Below are 21,130 nucleotides of genomic sequence, written 5' to 3'. Positions count from 1 at the left end.
TTGTGGTGCTTTTACTTGTTTGTTCGCGGAGTATCTAATTCATGGCAAGCCGATTACTTCGTCATTTTCGGTAGATGATATGGAAAGGTACCGGAATCGACTTTGTCAAGGCTTGATTTCTTATGCGAAGTGGAAGCTAGAAACTGATTATAAAAGTGACGTTGAAGGAACCGTCCAGCTTCGAAGAGAACTGAGGAGGAATAATGTCTCTTATTAGGTGTTAATATTTTGGGAATGATTGTCTTTTGGTTTATTTTCAGTTATTTTGTTTGTTTTTAAATATGTTTGGTATGTGAATTATTCTTGTTGTTTTTTCATATTGTTTGAACAGTTTACTGATAATTTATTTTATTTGATTAAGTTACTTTAATTTTGTTGTAATTTTAGTGTTTTTTAGAATAAGTAACACAATCATATCAACATGATATCAACATGAAGTCAACATTTTGGCAACATGACATCAACGTTAAAGTAAATATTAGTTTATAAAAGTCATATCAACATAATGTCATCAGGCTATCAACACAGCATTTTAACACTAATTTTTTTTCTAAAAAAGCTTCAATATCAACTTTTCATCAACACCATATCAACATGTTGGCAACATGATATCAACAATGAATGCTCACTTATCCATAAAATTCGTAAAATGAAATATTAGTTTATAGAAGTCAAATCAACAGAATGTCATCATGATATCAACACAGCATTTTAACACTAATTTTACGTTTTCTTAAAAAGTTTAAAAATCAATTTTCAATCAACACCATATCAACAATATATCAACATGATATCAACATAAAATTGAAAATTTCAGTCAAACGTAATTAAAAAAATAATATGAAATTCAAACACAACAATTTAATTTGAAAGAAATAAATCTGCCTGTAATTATAGTGATCGTTTGCATGTTTTTTTATTGTGACCCTTTTTCTTGCAAACCGTGCATGTATTCTTTGACCTTTTTTCATGTCCTGCCACTATGCGTTTCTTCTTCGGTCTCCCCGATTTTGTTCTTGATTCTGGAGGCAGCACGATTATATCTTTTACTTCTTGAGGTGTATTCCATGTTGACTTATTCGTCATTGGATACACAGTGTGAATGTACGTGTTGACATATGTCTCCTTCATGTAGTACTTTGAACAATAGAACAAAGGATCTTTGTTGTATTTCCTTATTACAGCAACTGCGTGCGCACATGGTATTTTGTCTGTTTGAAATCTTCGGCAGCAGCATGTCTGTGTGTCCAAATTGACCGAGAAGGGAGTTTTTGTTTTAGTGACAGTATATATATTGTCATTTGCAGGGCTTACCTGAGAAAAAAGAATTGAGTTAGAAAACCAATTTTTGGTCATCCACATCAACAGGAAAGCAACAGGATATCAACAACATGTCAACAACACGAAAAAAGAATTGAATTAGAAAACCAATTTTGGTCATCCACATCAACAGGAAAGCAACACGAAATCAACAACATGTCAACAACACGATAGTTTTGAAAATGGGTTTACCGTCAGATTCAGAGATCGAATATAGCTTTCATTCAATATATCCTCAGCCACTTTTGTCATATCTGTTTTTAATGATCTTGCACAGTTTCTATTTGCATGAGTCCACTTTTGCACAAGCGAACGTAGAAATTCGAGCATCGTCGTTATGGGCAGTTCTCTTGCAGCTATGTTTGTTGCATTTAAAGATTCTGCAATGTTTGAAGTCATTGTTGAATACCTATTGCTGGTGGAATGGACTGTCGTCCATTTTTTAAAACCCACTTCAGTGAGGTACTCCCTTATTTTGGGGTCAAATTTGTCAAGTTCCGCCATGTGTTTTTCAAATTGCTCAATCGTGTAAGCTTTGGCTGCCCCAAAAAATTGTTCTCTGATTTCACCTTTCGCTCTTCTATATCTTGCTTTGACATTGTTGAAAAGATGGTATGTACAAATCCCATGATGTGCTTCCGGGAATACGTTTTCAATTGCTTTTTTAATACTGTCATGTCGATCCGAGATAATGCACATTCCTTCCCTCACGCCGAATGTTTCTCTAAGTTTGTTAAAAAACCACTCCCACGAAGCATCGTTTTCAGAATCTACCACACAAAATGCAAGAGGAAAAATCTTATTTGCTGCATCTTGAGTAGCTGCCGTTAGAAGAGTTCCTCCATAAGCTGCTTTGAGGAACGTACCATCGACTACAATTATCGGCTTGCAAAAACCCCATCCTTTAATTGATGCATTCAAGGATATGAAAACGTAAAGAAATCTGTCTTCTCTTGTTTCCAATTCAGCAACAGTCCCGGGATTTGTTGTTTTCAGCGCGTGTAGATAAGAAGGCAGCAATTTGTATGAATCAGCTGGATGTCCTCTCGTGAGCTCTAATCCCCTCTCTTTTGATCTCCATGCTGTTTGGTAGCTTAGTTCGACTCCATATTCCTTCTTCATATCTCTAATAATATCGGCAGGCGTGTAAACAGTCTTGAAGTTTGAGTACTTATCCTTTATGAAGTTTCCAACCAAATCATATGTTGCCTGCCTTTTATCGGCCATCCTTTCCCCAACTTTGCAAGTGTGTACATTGTTAAATTTTCGCACAATGAATACACTTGATTTTTTATTTCTCGACGCTCTCAATTTCCATTCACAGCCAGGCTCATTGCATATTGCTATGTACTCAATTTTGCACGACTTGTAAGATCTGAACTGAAAATGATTGTTGATCGCGTAAATGCTTAGTATAGTCTTTAGTGTGTTCTTGTCTTTGTATTTTTGACCTTCTTCAATTTCTGTCGCCTTTATTTCATTAATGATCGTACTTTCTATGTAAGGACTCTGCACTTCTTGATCCTCATCTAACAGATTTCCCATGTCCATTGCATACTGAAATATATTTGAAACTGAATTAGAATTATCAACATTTGTTGAATTCTCTTGGAGTTCACAGACTGTTGAATTTCTGTTGACATTCTGGTGTGTTGATCTTGACGATGATACATACAATGATAGATCTCTTATTTTTTGTTCAATTTCAATGCAGAGTGGAAAGTGTGTTGGATCTGTTGATTTTCCTTTCATCTTAAAGTAGAAATTTAAAGCATCATCATCTTGTATTATTATTGGTGGATAGTCTTCTTTGACCTAGATAAGAGTTTAAAAAAAGAACTGTTTATGCAAAAATCAACAACATATCAACATCACATCAACAAGATGTCAACATAAAAAAATTATTATAATCGTTGTACTATTAAAACAACAAGATATCAACAACTTATCAACATAAAGTCAACAACATGTCATCCAAAATATATCAATTTTATACTAATTATATTCTGTCAATATAAATTTTAACAAGTATTTGTAAATTTATAAGTATTAAAATACCTGATACTTGATTTGCATATTTGTGTCTTCTAAATCTATTTGTAGCTGTTTGGCTAGTAATTCTTCAAGATGTTGCATGCTACAATCTGTTGGAATTAGAAGTCCTTTAACAGCAAAATCTGTGTATTTCAGCTTATCATTCCAAAAACCATTGTACTGAACAAAAACTGCAATACTATCCATCCCTGAGACAAAATCAACATGAAAATAAAATCAACATGAAAACAAAATTAACATGAAAACAAAATCAACATGAAAACTGCAATATATTTTATTTTTATATTTAATTCTTTACTTATTAATGATATTCTGTTGATTAATCTAATTAAACTGTAAATTTAAGAAAATTAAAGTCAACAGCAAGAAATTAAATCTGAATTTAAATTATCTTAACTGTTTCGCTTGAAATTAAGATCTAGGTGTTGCTTCTTCGTAATTTGAAGATGAAGATGTCGAATTGATGGAGATAGCTGATGAAGTTTATCAAAATCAGTTCGCGATCAGAAACTGAGGTAGAATAACGATGTATGTTGACAGATTAATTTGTTTAAATCTGAGCTGAGGGGAAACAATGAGCTGAGAGGAAGAGAGAGAAAGATGAGCTGAGAGGAAGAGAGAGAGGATGAGCTGAGAGGAAGAGAGAATTTAATGATGAGGAGAGAGAAAATAAATGAAGTTATGATTTTTATGCTATTAGGGTTTAATATATAGAATCCGTATGAAAGTAATAAAATAAGGCGCACATGGTAGTTTAGAAAAGGCAAACTTGGACCCGTATAAAAGATAAGAAATGGGCAAAGTAGGTTGTTTGTGTAAAAAGCCCGCACTAGTATTGTACTGTTGGGGCTTATAAAAATATGAATATTTGTCAAAAATAGTTTTGTTTGCAAAAAATATTTACAGTTTGAAAATTTAACTTTTTTATTTTGTAAATTTATAAAAAAAATCATGTTTTTTAGAAAATATTTTAAAAACAGTTTAAAATACACATTAGACACCGTTTAAAACCATTTTAATACCTTTTGAAACTATTTGTTATTAAATGGTTGTGGATTGTGTTTTTAAAACCGTATGAAACTGTTCAAAATAAAAAAACAGGTTTAAACTGTATTTTTTTAAAATCGTTTGAAATTATTTAAAAATGTGATGTGCAACTGAATAAAAACTGTCATGATTGAGACACACTAGGGTATTGACTAAAAACTTGTTGTTTTGAGGTTAAATTTTGCTAAAAAAAAAAGGTATTTTTGTAAAAACCCCTAAAAGGATTCAAACAAATCATTATTCAAATAAACCAAACCCGAACTGAATTAAAAATCAAAATGATATTTGGAGAATTATTTTTTTTTTTGATAAAATATTTGGAGAATTATTGGTTTGATATTATTTTGAAAAGTAAAGAATTATTTTAGTTTAGTTAATAATTTTTACTATTATATGAATATAAATCAAATAAAATTAAAGGAGTATATACTATTTTCTTTGAAAATGTGATTGAAAAGATTATCACTTGAAATTTAAACTTCATGGTGCTATTTTTAAAAATTATAGTTTACGAGATAATATTTTTAATATCAATTAACTGATGATATATATCAGCCATGCATATTTAATATTTATCTATTTTATTATAAATATTATTTTCAAGATGAAAAAAATAATATTAAAATGTATATTCTACATAATGAATAAATCAAATTTTATGGTAAAATTTTGATTTGTCATAATCACCTGTATGCTCCCATTTTTTTCGTCAGCAAGGGATATATAAATGTTAGATTAAAAATTCAGAGACCTGATAATATAAAGTTAAGTTGAAGAGCACAGAATCATAATTTATAAATGTTCAGGAACCCAATTAAATAGAGTTTTGCCTTCATTATATTTATTTGACTAGTTTTTTTTTTTCTTTTGATGGTATTTGACTAGTTATTAATCACTTGCGGTCTTGCTATAATAATATTATCATGCCCTATTGCAAGCCAAGTCACTCTATATGTATTCAACATAAATTTGAGAATGTATGAGTTACTCCGAGTTAATGAACCACACAGCTTCGAACTTACGGTTACTCTCAATTCTCAAATTTTGTGACATCTATCTCCAACAAAATAAGCATACTAAGAGCTGAGTATACATATAATAATAACTTATAGTGCAGAATCGACTTAGCATTCCAAATACATTTGAAACACATAGCATAACTCCAGTGATAAGTACATATATAGATATATATTAATTCCCATAATAATCAGTATAATCTTTAGAGAAGCGCTTGGTGAGAGATGTCCATAGGGAAAGGATGAGCAAGAACATTATCCATATAATAATGAGGATGTGCTGCATCCATCACCACAAATTGCATATCCTCCGACGGTTTCCAGTGCCGCTTCCTTTGGTTAATGAACCAGTTGTTTATTTGCTTCTGATCTAGACCCGTTGATTCAGCCAGAGCCAACTTCTGGGACTCCTGTAATTACACAAAGTTCGTATTACCAAACGACATAAATTTGTGATCATATATATATATATGCATTAAAATGAGTTACCGAAGGATAAGGCCATTTGTAATGTCTGCTCCACCAATCCAATAACTGTTGCCTGGCTTCTTTAGGCAACTTTCCCTTCTTCCTTTTCTTCATGAACTCTTGCTTCAAACTTCCTAAATAACCGCTGTATTTTCGCAGTAATTGACCTTTCAGCTCCTGATCTTCTGCCTGCGGATCTATGAAATTGTTGTTCACATCTACTTCTTCCTCCAATGATCCATTCCTATCATTTGCTTCCCCACAAGCTGATGCCAAGACAAACCACATGAGCAAAAGTTTTCTAAAATGGCATCTCTACTTACAAACATTTAGTCTTTTTGTAGTATGCAGTTTGCACAATATAGATAACGAACAAAATCATACAGAGAATCGCTCTTCAAACATTAGATCTTAATTAGATAATGGTAATATACTGATTAAAGCTTCCTCTATCTAGATATTCTTCATTGGTATTGGTCAATTTTCAAAAACCACATCAACCAAAAACAGCAAACACGGATAAATATATGAGATCATCAATGCAAGTTGAGTTGCTGATTTACAACTGTATTCCTTCATAGATTAGAAGTGTTGTTCTCTTGTTCATTATAAAGACAAATCAATGCATAAAGCTACATTACCTAAACCAAATCCAAGCACAATAATAGACACATCTTGAAACATATAAGAACATCATAAGAAAAACCACTATTAGGGTTTATGATTTATAGTTACAATCAAGTTGAAACATATGTAATGAACACACATGTTTTATAAAATTCATAACCAGCATATATGGCATTTAATTTCTGTCGAATAAACAGATTTAAATACTAAGTGATATTCTTTCACAGATAAGCAAATAAAGTCTAGTCATTCCTGAAGTCTGCACCTTATGCTTCTCAGTCTAGATGCCAAGTTTAGACCTACAGGTAAAATTTCTCCAAAACTAATATAGATCAACAAGAGATGCAAATAAGCTTTGTTTTTATTTGAAAAGTATAACTTGTCTAACGCAAATTATGTTTTTAGAGAATCAATTTCCACAACTAGTAGACAAAACAAAAGGAGGTTTAGGCCCAAAAAGATCCACATAAAAATCAGACGTCAAAGAAACAAGAGCTCATCATGCATTTCAAGCACATACTGTCTGTATAATACTGGTTGGGTTTTTGCACACATCTCGCTAACTTTTGGGTTCCAATTATGTTTGACTCATGCATTATGGAACAGCTTCAGTTCTAGAGTGTAATCACCTGAGAAGACCTAGAATACAAAGTTTACATGAGTAAAATTATATAAGCTGCACCTTACAATGCAAGAATTCAAAGAGTATGGGTAATAACATAAATTTTAGAGGTCAGCATTATATTCTATCCATAATTTTCTGTCATTGGTTATCACAAAAATCTGAGCCGGTAAGTCCTGTAACCTTCAGATTACATGGGGAAAAATATATCAGAAGTTACCACCTTTTTTAACCTTTGGCCAGATTCTTTAAAGACCGAACTTGTACGCTCAAGTCCTAAAATTACTCGGGTAAAGGGAGATGTACAATTCTGTATCATTTATGCTCCACGAAACCCTAAATTTTGACAAGCACCCACAAAACACTAACACCTGCTTATGTTTGTTTTATAATTTTTCTAAATTCAAAACCATACCACTACTTCTACCGGGATCTAAAGCCAGTCTATTATCACATTTAAAAAAAAATTGAAGTGGGATAAGGTTAACATCTTCAATCATGGGCGTATACTGTACAAAATTGCTAGGTTAAGTTTCAACAGAGAGAGATCATCTTCCATTCCAGAGCACCTCATGTGAAAGAGAGTGATACAAATTATTAATATAGTATTTGTTAAATAAAAAAAAGTAGCCACTCATGGTGTTGTATATAATTAATTAATGTATCTCCATAGGAAAGAAAGACATGCAAGACAGATTATTATAATAAGAAAACAAATCTCGAGATATTATAATTAACCAAAGGATGTGATGACCCTATATAGCAAAAGAGAGATTATCACCAGAAGTGGGAGAGGAGATGGAGAGTGCTTTGAATTGGCACTCAACTCTCTGTAAGAAAACCATGGCTTCTTTGAAGGGTTTGGAGAGTTCTTGCTCATACTTCGTCAGCATCTCGCAGTAGGCCTCCATGAATTGGTCTAGGGCTGGATCTTCACCTATGCAGCTCGAACCGCTTTGCCCCATTGTTGCTGCGGATGCACATGCTTCTTCTAGTTTACCCACTACTTCAGGCGGAGCTCCAACCTGCAGAATTTTCACATCTTTACGGCCCATCAAGTAAAAATAGCAACTTAATAAACGTCTTTATCGTATTTAATGCTCTCTCAAAACATATTTTGACCTTTCACTTTCTTGGAACAGAAATCTTTGCAATTCCTAAAGTACTTAAAGAGCATAAGATCCATAATTTTCAAAACAACTAAGGCGCTACACAGAGTGAAGAGTAAAAAGTGCCCTCCTTCACCTTTTGGCAGTTGATATAGGAAGCCAAGAGACGGTGGTAGTGAGGATGAGCCATGATCTTAGCCTTCACAGAAGCAGTACTGGGCGTGCCATCGTTGTTCTCCATGAAATAACGGCCGGTGGTGGTGCTGGTGGTGGCGTTGTTGCTGGTGGGAGGCGGTGGGAGAGGAAGAAATAGGGTATTATTGGAAGATGAGTGTGCATTATGAGAAGATAGGAGAGGCATCATCATCATCATAGGACAAAGTCCATTAGTGTTGTTGTCGCCAAAAGGTATCATATTGGAACCTCCCTCCATTAGTGTCTTATCGGTTTGAAGTTATTTTCTCTTTCCTACCCCAAAAGGATGGATGGTTGGTAATGGTATTGTAGCAGCAGTGCCCTCCCGAGATTTAAGCTTCAGTAAACAGCCTTTTTACAGGAACAGTTAGGTTATGGTAAGACTGCTGAGATTTGCTTGGGGAAAGGAAACGAGTGGTTTGCTTTAATTAAAATGAAGTGTGTGGATGATTATGGTAAAGAAAGAGTGTGAAAATGGAGAAGCGCACGCGGTGGTGGTCAAGTAATTAAGCTTTGCCTTCCCGATGACCCTCTCGTTTCTTGCAGTGCCACTGACCCATTTTCCTGCCAGCCCTGAGAGGAGATAATTTAGCGAGAAAGAAATAAGAACGATCAAATCGAGGAGAGAACCCTAAACAAAAAGAAAGAAAAACAAGGAGTTGTAGCAGTACAAGGCTCGCTTTTCTATTCACTCTTCCTGTACTACAACTCACATTTGCTTCAGCTTTCTTTGCAATATATTCCCATTTTCCTTGTCCTCTTCTTCCCCCTTTTTATTTCTTTAAATAATCAGAACATAAATGAGATTAGAATGAATAATTAAGCATCTGACGAAAACCTTTTTCCAAGAATGAATACTTAAGCATCTGATACAATTACAGAGACCATAATTACGTTAGTCTAATCCACGAGTGATTGACAGTTTTAGCTTTGCATTAAATGAAATAAAGTAGGGTTTAGTTTTATCATAAAGCTGATAAAGCTTGTGGGACAGTCCGAATGTCTCTTCTTCTTCTTCTTCTTGCTACTTGTTTCTTTTTCTCTGTCTCACATAATAAAAAAAGTTGAGTAGCTGTGTGTATCAGCTAGCTTTACAATGGGGGAAGAATAATAATAATAATAAAAATACAGCTTCAGACCTCACTAGTCAAGCTCATGCCCAAATTGTCTCTTCTTCATTGTCTCCCTACTAAACCTAATTCTTCATTTTTGTAGGATACGACTATATAATAAGCTTTAAATTTCTTAATTTATTGTACATCTGAAATAAGTTAATTCATTTAGGGTTATTGGACCCACTTGTCTCTTATTAATTACTGAATCAACTTGTTGGCATATATCATTTCAGTTCGTGCAGGAAAGATTATTTCTTATCAAAATAGTAATCACCGGTTAGAGAACTTTCATTTCATCATGTCTCTATGACATTTATGTTTCATGTGTCTCCCAATATGGAATTGGTTTCAAAATCTTTAATATTTGTGTTTCAGAGTATTCGCTTAATTTTATGAAATGGAAGTGAATTTTTATATGGTAAGAATTTTTTAATAATGATTTAAATAGTGAGAATATTCAACAAAATGAGAATTATTTGAAATACAAAATTCATTTTAAAATTAAGAATTAACAAATTACTTTTTAAATCCATAAATATAAACAATCATTATTCGTAAGAAAAATTTAAACAATTTGATTCTCTAAATGTATTCTCAAAATTTATTAAAAAATAAGTAAACTAAAGATATAATATGAAAATAATCAAATCGAACCTAATTGGATGGAATAAAAAATCGATTGTAATTCAATTATTTGATCATCAATGAAATTGTTTGGTTCATTTTTATTGTGAAATTTTAATTTTTTTGGCAAAATTTATCCTAAAATTTATGTCTTCTTTTTTCTTTTATTTCATTCTTAAACCTTTTTGTTTCTTTACTTGTTTTATGTAGTTTTGAAAATAATTTTATAAAATTCTTGTTTTAATAAAAATGCAGAAGTGTGAGAGATATTAAGTAAAATTGTTTTTAAAATTATACATGGATTAAGTAAAAAAATTATAAAATTGTTTTCCTAATTACAAGAACCAAGTAAAATATAAAAATCTCTAAGATGAAGTAAAAAATAAATAAAGATTATAGACAATTTAGGATAGGTTAAGCCTTTTTTTTATCAAAAGAAATTTAAACTTTATTATTTTCAAAATGCAATTGTAAAATATAATTAATATATGAACAAATGATCAATCCACTCCCTCAACTTGGCACGAAATATAAGAAAGTCATTTTCAATGGTTTGGGATCAAGCTAACTTGCAATTTGAGGTTCCATATTAAAAAGGCCCCTCCACCGCCTTGTCCAGTTGCCTTCCTCCGGTGGACTAAAAAATCGATTGTAATTTAATTATTTCATCAATAAAATTCTTCAGTTTTTTTCTATTTTCAATTTTTGTCAAAGAATTTCAAACGTTGTTCAATTCAAAGTGCAATTGTAAAATATAATTAATATGTTATTAATTTATTAATTTATTAATTTATTAATTTATTATTTTATACTTTTAAACATATAAATATAAAAGCTCATTTTAATAAAATAAAATAAATTAATTAAAAGCAATGCATATTTTATTATTATGTCAATTTTTTGTTCGTCATTTCTCTCTTTTGAATATTTGACATTACTAAAAACTGTTTTTTGGACTTCACTTCAAAAATCTCAGTTTTATTATAAATTTAAATTTTGTAAAATATATTTATCTATATACAATTTTAATCATTCTGCCAAATCTACTAGTATATTTTTAAAGTCGTACAACATAGGCTTAACCCCTGAAAAACCCTCCACCTTTCAACCCCCTTCGTTTGCACCCTCACCTTTTAAAATCGTCAAATAGCACCCAAATTACCACCTTTGACTTTTAATTGCACCCTTAAAGTATTAAATTGGCCTTTTTCATTGGAAAAAGTTCAAATCGATACTATTTTAATTTATATTTTAAATAGTGCTTAATGTTTAAATTTTAACAATAAAACCATATTTTCTAGAATTTTAAAAATTATTTTTTTTACGTTAAATATAAATCAATTAAAAATATCATTAAATAATTACACAACCAAAAACCGCTACTCACATTTTTCAGTCACCGCCATTCATCGTCGGAAAATAATTCGTCAAAAATTAAATAAATATTTAATATATCTTTCTTTATATATTACAATTAAATATATTTTTTTAAATAATTTTTTTTTAACCGGAGAAGTCGTCTTCTGCGACGGAACAAACTTGCCGTGGTAGGTCTGTTCAGATCAGAACAGACGGGTCTGTTCCGCTTAATTATTTTAAAAAAATAATTTTATTGTAATTTTTAATTTAGTTTAATTAATTTTGTTGAATATTTTACTAAAAATTGTGAGCGTTGGTGGCCGGAAAAAGATGGTGACGGTTTTCGGTTGTTAAAAATTGTTGAATATTTTATTAAAATTTGTAATTTAGTTTTAATTAATTTTGTTGAATTAAAACGGTAAAATTAAATAAAAGTTGATGTAAAATTGAGTAATTTATGAAATATTTTTTAGAAAATATGGTTTGATTGTTGAAATTTAAACATTGAGGACTATTTAGAATATGAATTGAAATATAAAATATCAATTGGAACTTTTTTCTAGTGAAAAGAGATTAATTTAATACTTAAAGGGTGCAATTAAAAGTCAAAGGTGGTAATTTGAATGCTATTTCGCAATTTTAAAAGATGAGGGTGTAAACGAAAGGAGTTGAAAGGTGGGGTTTTTTCAGGGGTTAAGCCTACAATATATACCATTTTCTTTCGACTTTTATTAAATATAATCATAGTCAACTTAGAACTGAAGTATATAAATCATGTAAGATTATTTTTCTACACAGTGTATGGAATTGCGTCACATAAGAGTCGAAATGTTTGTTAACTGATTGTGGGTAATATTTGATAAGGTTGAATAGGTGGTGGTGAAATATGACACAAGCCAATGTGGGCTAATTATCTGGATAAGGCGTTTTTAAATACATTAAAAGATTATGCGTGTCCCTGTAATTGATAACGAACAATTGAGATTTTAAAAAGTCGATTCACATCTTTAACAAAAAAAATGACAAAATTTTTAAAATATAAAATATTTATTAGATAAGTTAAAATTGTGGATAGAAGATATAACAAATTAACTAGAAGATTCCAATTTCAAATAAATTCAAAAAATTCCAAATTATAAATATTATAAATTTATTTATATACTATGAATTAATATTAATGAGTAGGCTCTTGAAATTCGAGGAAGCTGATCATGTTCAAAAAATCAACTAGTTTGCTTATTGATATTGATAAAAATAGTGGTTGAATTAAAATGCTGCTTCTGCTGTGAAATTTTGCTTTTCTTTGAGAATATTTTGATGTAGAGTTAACATTGTTTTGCCATGTCGTGATGGTGATTAATAGTATTATTGTAGTGAATTGGTGGTTAAGAAAAGTTTATTTCTAAAAAACTACATCATGCTTATGCTTTTGAATGCATGAATGAGATAGCACCATGGTTAGCTAGGTTGAGTGTTGGAGAGTGATTAGTGAGTATTAAAATATTAAAGGTCAGGAACATGTAACATGCTGTTTGTTGAACTTAACAGTTAAAACTCGAAAGCAATGGAAATCGAAGAATAGGAGGATGATAATATGGTTAAGGAGTTGTGAATTAGGGCATATAGATATATCCATGAATTGAAAAGTGAGAGAATAAAAGCAAAGCTGAGAGTCTAAACCTAAACCTAAACCTAAACCTAAACCTAATAATAATAGTAATAGTAATGCTTTATGTCATTTCCTCCTACAGTTTTATGATATAACGTAAAGCCTTGCCCTTTCCTTTTTCTTTATTATTAATCAAATCCCATTTCACACTATTTGTTTACCATTTTTGCTTCTCATCACAATTCGACTCTATTTTACATTATTACTATATTAAAGGAATATAACACCACCTGCTATTGGTATTGCTACTTGTAAGAAACAACAAGAAGATGAAGAGCCCATTCATCTGTTCTCGTTTTACCACTTCTTTTCCGCCCCCTCAACCAATCACCGCCCCTCCCTAGCTACTCCTTTTGTCTCCCACCCACCTACCTATCATTTTTCAGCAAATTACAAATATTAAAATACCAAAAATATATTTGTATATATATTTTTAAAAAAAATAATTGCTCTCAGAACTCTCTTATATGTCAGTATAATTTTTATTATTATTATTTTTATTTGAAAGTTAAATAATATGGTCCTCAACTTTTAGTTTTGTTAATGTTTTGATATTTTCCATTCATTTTTAATGTTAGACTAGTAGGTTCATAATTTAATTTTATTTAAAAAAATCACGTTACTCCTTAAATTTCTATTTTTAATATGTATAAATTAAAATGATTAATTTGGTCAACTCAACTATTTTTTGTTTATATTAGTATAATTTAACTAAATATTTATGTACAAAATTGAATCAAACTTAAACATTAAATTTTGTGTAATCAAAACACTATCTTTTGTATGTATGTTGACCCATTAAAAGTTTTTCTAACTTTTAGTAGTAATATTTAAACTCGTGGTACTTGAAATGTCAATGTTGTTTTATCATTTTGATTCTTCGAAGGTACGAGAATGAATATATAATTCTCAATTCTATAATTGAATATCAAACCTCAAATTTGAAATCCGAAGTAATTTCTAAAACTCAATACTTAATTCCAATTCAATTTTCAACTATTGAATATCATATTTATCATGTATATGTTTATGTAACGATTCAAGACAGTAATGATCTAAAACAATTCACGTTTACATCTTGGGCATATCGTGTAACTTGATTCAAATCCAGCTTAGGACATCTTTAGGATCATCAAATTGATATTTGATGACCTTTGTTCTCCAACAAGGATTATCAAAATTACTTTGATGATCTCATTTTTTTCATTCTCTCTCATCAATTTTGATGAGTTTTTTTTAATCATCTAATTACATAGTAAAAAAATAGAACATCCTTTTTAAATTAATAGTCTGTGGATTGCGATCTGCTAGTATTAGTAAAATAATCATAAATCAGAAGATGATTGAAATTGTTTGTATTCGGAAATTTTAGCTTTTTATTGTTTTAATTTAAATAAATTAATGTAATATTTATTTTTAGTAATTTTAGTATAAATCAAGTTTATATGTTTTTATAATAAATTAATTTTAATAACAATTTCTTTTAAAATATAATTAATATTATATATGTTAATTGGATGAATATGTAATAAAAATAAATTTATGAGGGTAATTGGTAAAAAGTGTGTAAAAAAAATAAAGTTAAAAATGATTAAAATATTAAAAATAAAAAATATACTTTTTGGCTAGGTAGCACGGAAACGGAAACGATACGAAACGGACACGGAGAAACGAATTTTTTTCAAAATGAATGATACGAAACGTGGGGGAAACGTGCAAATAACAAAAATATAGAGATATATTTATAAAAATATTATCTAAATATTTATGATAATTAACAAAATAATTCATTTTAATATACTAAATATTCAAAAATTTATAAATATATAAAAAATATATAATATAATTCAACACAAATAAGTATATTTGATGCATTGTGGGCGCTGTGAATGTAAAGTTTATGGGTAACTAGTTAGATTTTTTTATTTGTGGGTAATAATTTTATTTTTTTTACAAATTTTTAATTTTTATTATTTACAAAAACGGTCTGAAACGTTTCGTACGGGTGTCCAAGAGTTTCCGGTTTCCAAAACGTTGAACGGAAAACGTAACTTTGTCGAAGTTTCCGTGCTTCTTAGCTTTTTGGTGTTGGATTTGATTACTATTGCTGGAGTGAATTTGATGATTTTCATTAAATTTAGATATGGTAATTTTTTTTATTGGATAAATGATAAATATATTAGCTCATCCACAAAACAGTGGAAGAGAAAGACTAAAAAGTCAAAGGCTACAAGAAATTATATAAAAAACTCAAACTTTTAAAGACATCGTTAGCCGAATAATCAAAACCCGCGTTGATATCCTTGTAATAAATAACTGCTTTGCAAATAATAGAATAAACCAGCCCGTTGATATCCACTGTTTTTTGCCGAAAAACTCTCGAATTTCTAGCATTCCATATCTCCCAAATTTCAAAGAACCGTATAGTTTCCCAAAAGTTCTATATCATTTACATGATAAAGAACTCCATAAGTTGAAAAAATGGTGGATATAGAAGTCGGTGTTGCCCAAGAAATATTACAAGAAAATAAAAACCAGTTACAAGTGTTCCATGGAAAAACAGCAGTGCAGGACGATGTGAATACTTGTTTCCTCATCCAAACAAAGAGAGCAAGACGAATTTGCCATGTCAAGAACTCCACGACGAATAGTAAAGCGATCGAGGAGATCCTATCACGAGCTAAAAGACACATAAAAAATTGAACGCGAGGATGCGTTTTAAACTTCCAAAATATGCCCCTGTTAGGATCCAGAACCTGAACTAAAGCCTTCCTAGAATGATAAAAAGTTGTCGAAGAAAACGGCTTCCCTTTCCAATCAAAACAGTCAGCTCTTGAACAGTTAAACCAACCTGAAATCAGACGAATGAGGGATTGCAGCTGCTCCTGTTCACCAAGTCGTAGTCTTCTGCTCCAAGAAAAATTGAACAGTTGTTGAGAGGAGTCCAAATAATCTGCCACAAATGACAGTTTTGACTGGCTAAGATGAAACAAACATGAGAATAAAATAGAAAGGTTACCAGCAGATGCCCATTTATCAAGCCAGAACCGTGTGCAAACCCCCTGATCCAGCGTTGATGTTAAGACCTGTTTTAAACAGCTCCCAAACCGGTTGATCTTTAACACAAATTGACTGGACCTTTTTCCACATATGAGATAAATGTCGCGTATCTATGTTTTCAATATTGAACAAATTAAACAAACCGGAGCTGCAGGAGATGACTCTGAACTAAAAGGAAAGCTTGCCGAAGATAATAAGTTTCCAAATCCATTTCAGAAGCAGGCTTTGGTTTCTAATTTTCAAAGGAACAATACCCAAACCCCCATCGGCGATAGGCAAGCAAACCTCACTCTATGCTACTTTGTTAAAACCGGCATTAGTGACTGAACCCGTCCAAAGAAAGCGACGCATAGATTGATCCAAAGACCAAGCAACTGAGCAAGGAATAGAAAAATAGCAAATGTAGTAGACCGGGAGACTAAAGAGAACGGACTTGATCACGAAAAGTCTACCCGCAGGAGATAGCAATTTTCCTTTCCAACCCGCCAATTGTGATGAAAAATTGCTAATAATCGGATCCCAATGTTTAGCTTTAATCGATTTTAGGGATAAAGGAAACCCAAGGTACGTAATTGGCAGTTTATCAATTTTTACAGCTGCGTGGTGTTAGTCATGCTTGTTTTGTTTAAGATATATATTTTGAATTTTATGTCAGTTTACTTTGTTTCCAATTTGATTGTATTTCCTGATCAGTAGCTGAAAAAACGGTTGTGATAATGCAACATAACATTGCAAATAAAATATATTTTGAGAAATCGATACTTAATAACAGCACATGCATCCATAAGGGCATCTCCAACAATAACCCTCAAAATAGTGTGATTTTTACACTAAAACTACACTGCTGCAGTATTTCATCTCAAACAACTAACTCTATTTTTCACTCTAAAAAATATTCTCAGCATATTCCTGAACAATAAAATTTTAAACATTTTACACTTACACCCATGAACTATTCAACATTTACAAAATACATTCATATATTTATTTATAATAAAATATATTATTAATTTTAATAATATATTTATTAAATATGTTTATATATGTATTTTTAACTATGTTTGCTAATTTAAAAAATATTAATTAAATAATAAAAAACATTACATATATTTTATTTATAAAGAGTTCAATTAATTAATACAAAAAATTACTTAATGTTACATATTTAAATTTCCGATTAAATCGAACATTCTTAATTTGGACTATATTGTAACAAAAACTAACAAATGTTTAATAATGAAATTTATAATAAAATAGAAAATCAAAAATAAAATAGAGTTACTCTATTTTGTTCTTCAACAGTACTCTATTTTAAGGTACACTATAATAGAGTGACTCTATATATAGAGTAAAAAAATAAGGTACACTATAATTGAGTTCGATATAGAGTATTGTTGGAGAGGATTTGCACACCAAATTGGCAATTTGGTGTGCTGTTGGAGATGGCCTAAACTAGTTTTTGGTGATATGCTGCTTAGTCCTTTGTCTGGTGATAAATGGAGCAAGCTGGATCATGGCTTTATTTAAATTAACTGCCATCCTGAAGGACTTTTATCTGCAAAACTTGCTTGGATTGTTAGAGTCCACAATGGTCGTATACTGGGCGCTTGCATTAGAACCTTCATGTGTTAGCTAAATCATCATATCACTTAATCTCTTTTAATCAGATAAGTTTTGAATTGGGTTCTAAATAAAGATTGGCGCTCTAAAATTATCGAATCAGATGCTCTTAATAATATCTGTGACTTGAATTTTGGTTTTCATGATAAATCTTTTGGTGATCTTGTCATAGAAAAAATTTCTTTCTTTTAAGCTGCTGTAGCTTGTCTTCTAATTTTGTTAAGAGTACCGCGAATAATGCGGCTTGTACTTTAACGAAGTCTGCTATTCCTATGCCCGTCAAGTAGGACTGTGAGTGTCACGACCCATTTTCATGAATCGCGACCGGCGCTAGGGTATGGATAATGTAGTACCGAAACCCGTAGCTAGCCTCCCATATAAAGCATAAACACATAAACCTGCAGAAAACCAATGCTCGGGGGCAACCGAGACTTCAGCCTAAACTAGCAGTTATAATAATCAACAATTAATATAACATACATATTCAATTCTAAGTCTAAAATAGATTTATCATAAACCAATATAATAATATAACATGCCCAAGCAATATAACCAGTCGAACCAATCCGACAAAACAACTGTAATAATAGTAAAGACGTCTAGTCAACTACTGCGGTCTAAGAATAAAATAGTTGACAGTTTCTATTAGAATAAAAGGAAACCTCCGAAGAAAAGTAAATGCGGAGATCACCAGACTCTCTCAGATCATAACCCTGGGGAAAATTGGGAAAACAACGGGGTCAGATATACTGAGATGAGTTCATACCACTATCTACATTTATTAAGTGGAAAACCTTTAAAACATTTAAAACATTTAATAACGATATTACGGATAATAGTTGGAACCCTAATCCACAATTCTAAATAATAATCATAATCCAATAGGTCTGGTCCCGAGAGCTGAGCTACACCGAGTTACCACTGACCACACTTATACCAGAGTCCCGAGAGCTGAGCTACACCGAGTTACTCTACCTGGTCCCGAGAGCTATGCTCACACCGAGTTACCACTTTTCCATATATACCTTACCCAGATCAATACCGGTGCGCACGCAGTCCTAATGATGCCCATTAGGTAGCACGTTCCAACTAAGAGCCATAATAATAAAACAGTTCGAAATATACGTACAGTATATATATTTAATATTAAAATACAATTTACTTAATAAAGCGGTAAATAGTAAATATAAACTCACTGCTTGCTAATCCGCGTGAAATACCGGCAAGCAACTAACTCTGGTTCGCCTCTGAAGCACGAACAGTAGACGAGTCTAGACAAATAAAATAATTATTAAAATCAGACCCTAACTCTAGAGAGTACTAGACACCACATAAGACTAGCACAAATAATCACGTAGTAATTAAACAATCCAAAATAACACAAATATATCCAAAAGGTAATAAAGCCCAATTAATATAAGTCTATTGAGTTCCCGCTTAAAATCCAATTTATAAATATTATTTAATAACTTTAAATAATAAATAATTTACAAATAGTGGGTTTGTCGAGTTACCAAATAACTACCAAGCTAACCTCACTTGTCGGATGACCCAAGTCTAATCCGACTCAAAACGTTTATCAAATATAAACCCGAGTTTATCTTTATAAAACAATTTAACAAAATAATAATCCATTTTAAAAACGGAACTCAATAACTTCAATTCTAAGTAACCCAAGTTACAAATCGAAAACTTAATCATTTTAAGTTAATAAAAATCTAGGGACTAAATCGTACTTTTGCCAAATAAGGACTAAATTGAACTTTAGCCAATTTGATATCCAAAATCAATTTAATCGCTTTTTTTATAATTAAAATCAAAATACAAAGTTATTAATCAAAAAATCCACTTAATTAAGTTATAACTAAGTTCAGGGACTAAATTGTAATTTAGCCATTTTAAGTTTTTCGGAAACAACATAATTATAAAACATTTATTGTTTTCACTTTACTAATTAAATCGCTCGAGATTCAAAAATTATAATTAAAACAAAATCTGTTTCCGAAAACATAATTGGTTAAACCAATAAATCACACCCAAACCAAACAACTCGAACCAAGCCACTAATATCGAGATTATTTCAAAACGACCGGGAAAAATGTCGGAATTTAATAGTAAAAAAAATATAAAATATTACGGGATATTACAGTGAGTTTCTTCCTCCTCTTGATATCGGATTGGGATTCTCTCAAGTTCATTTTGAACTTGAGGGGGTCATGTTCACGATCTACACCATTCATTGTAAAATGAACGGTGTAGATCAAAAAAGTAAAATTTTAATCAAATTAATCTACACCGTTCATTGTACAATGAACGGTGTAGATCGTGAACATAACCCCCTCAACTTGAGAGAATCTCAATCCCTTGATATCACATGTTTACTATCATTGGTTTATAATAGACTTTTACCTCTTTAAAAAGACGACCTTTATTAAAAAAACTTAATTTAGTATTCATTTATAAGTCTCATTTCGGCTTTTGATTTTGTGTATCTAATCAAATAAGTAACTTTTAAATTTTTCCAGTCAATTAGATCTACAAATTTATATTTCTAGGTGAATTAGATCATCAAACTTGCGACTCGAGATCAAACAAGTCACGTGTTTAAGATACATATATTAGGGGTTATATGACCTAAATTAAGAGAATTTGGGATCTAATTGAGTAAAAAGAGTAATATTAGATCCAAAAACACTAGTTTGAAGGTCGAATTGACAAAACAAAAATTAAAAATAATTTATTTGATCCCGAGATACAAGTCTAAGGGCCATATAGACCTTCTTCTCATTCATTTATGGTGCTTCCTACGGTTATCTTACAATATTTTTAATACCAGACCAGAGATTGAATCAATTTTATTGAGTGTTCATGATTCGATCATTCTAACCATATTAGCTTGAATTTTTTAATTTTAATAATTTATTTTAATTTTATATAATTATAGTATTAAAATTTTAAAGAATATGAAAGTATATATTAATCTCAATATTTATCTACATACATCAAACACATTACAAGCATGAATACCTTAATCAAAATGCACAATCAAACTTGAATGTAATTAATTATATAATCGTATATAAATTTTCAGCATTGTTTGTGTATGTTTAATTTTTATAATGAAAAAATTATGTAATGATATTTATATATATAAAAAAAGAATTATGTAATGACAAGACACAAAATATTAGAACTTTGAGAAATAGAATACAAGTCATTTTGCT

General features: G+C 30.8%; 2 protein-coding genes across 4 annotated transcripts; both read right to left on the bottom strand.

Moving 5' to 3' along the window:
- Nucleotides 1–492: 492 nt before the first annotated feature.
- On the bottom strand, nucleotides 493–2,871 carry LOC126664327 (protein FAR1-RELATED SEQUENCE 5-like). Its single transcript, XM_050356676.1, has 3 exons — nucleotides 1,513–2,871; nucleotides 943–1,314; nucleotides 493–516 (listed from the first exon to the last, which is right to left on the bottom strand). The coding sequence occupies exons 1-3, from the start codon at nucleotides 2,869–2,871 to the stop codon at nucleotides 493–495; spliced, it is 1,755 nt and encodes a 584-aa protein (XP_050212633.1).
- Nucleotides 2,872–5,480: 2,609 nt separating this feature from the next.
- LOC126666354 (homeobox protein SBH1) lies at nucleotides 5,481–9,562 on the bottom strand. 3 transcript variants are annotated; one of them, XM_050359388.2, is made up of 5 exons: nucleotides 9,173–9,562; nucleotides 8,401–9,032; nucleotides 7,937–8,180; nucleotides 5,928–6,172; nucleotides 5,481–5,848 (listed from the first exon to the last, which is right to left on the bottom strand). In XM_050359388.2, exons 2-5 carry the CDS (start codon nucleotides 8,695–8,697, stop codon nucleotides 5,642–5,644), a joined length of 993 nt encoding a protein of 330 aa, XP_050215345.1. In that variant the 5' UTR covers nucleotides 8,698–9,032; nucleotides 9,173–9,562; the 3' UTR covers nucleotides 5,481–5,641. The 3 variants fall into 3 exon arrangements, with proteins under 3 accessions (XP_050215345.1, XP_050215344.1, XP_050215343.1); XM_050359387.2 differs by lacking the exon at nucleotides 9,173–9,562 and adding an exon at nucleotides 9,131–9,147; XM_050359386.2 differs by lacking the exon at nucleotides 9,173–9,562 and having other exon boundaries at nucleotides 8,401–9,166.
- Nucleotides 9,563–21,130: the final 11,568 nt, after the last annotated feature.

The sequence above is a fragment of the Mercurialis annua genome, linkage group LG1-X (genome assembly GCF_937616625.2).
Source record: "Mercurialis annua linkage group LG1-X, ddMerAnnu1.2, whole genome shotgun sequence".
In the NCBI taxonomy this organism is placed as follows: Eukaryota; Viridiplantae; Streptophyta; class Magnoliopsida; order Malpighiales; family Euphorbiaceae; genus Mercurialis; species Mercurialis annua.
Note: the sequence above shows the minus strand (reverse complement) of the source record. Positions and strands in the feature narration are given on the sequence as shown.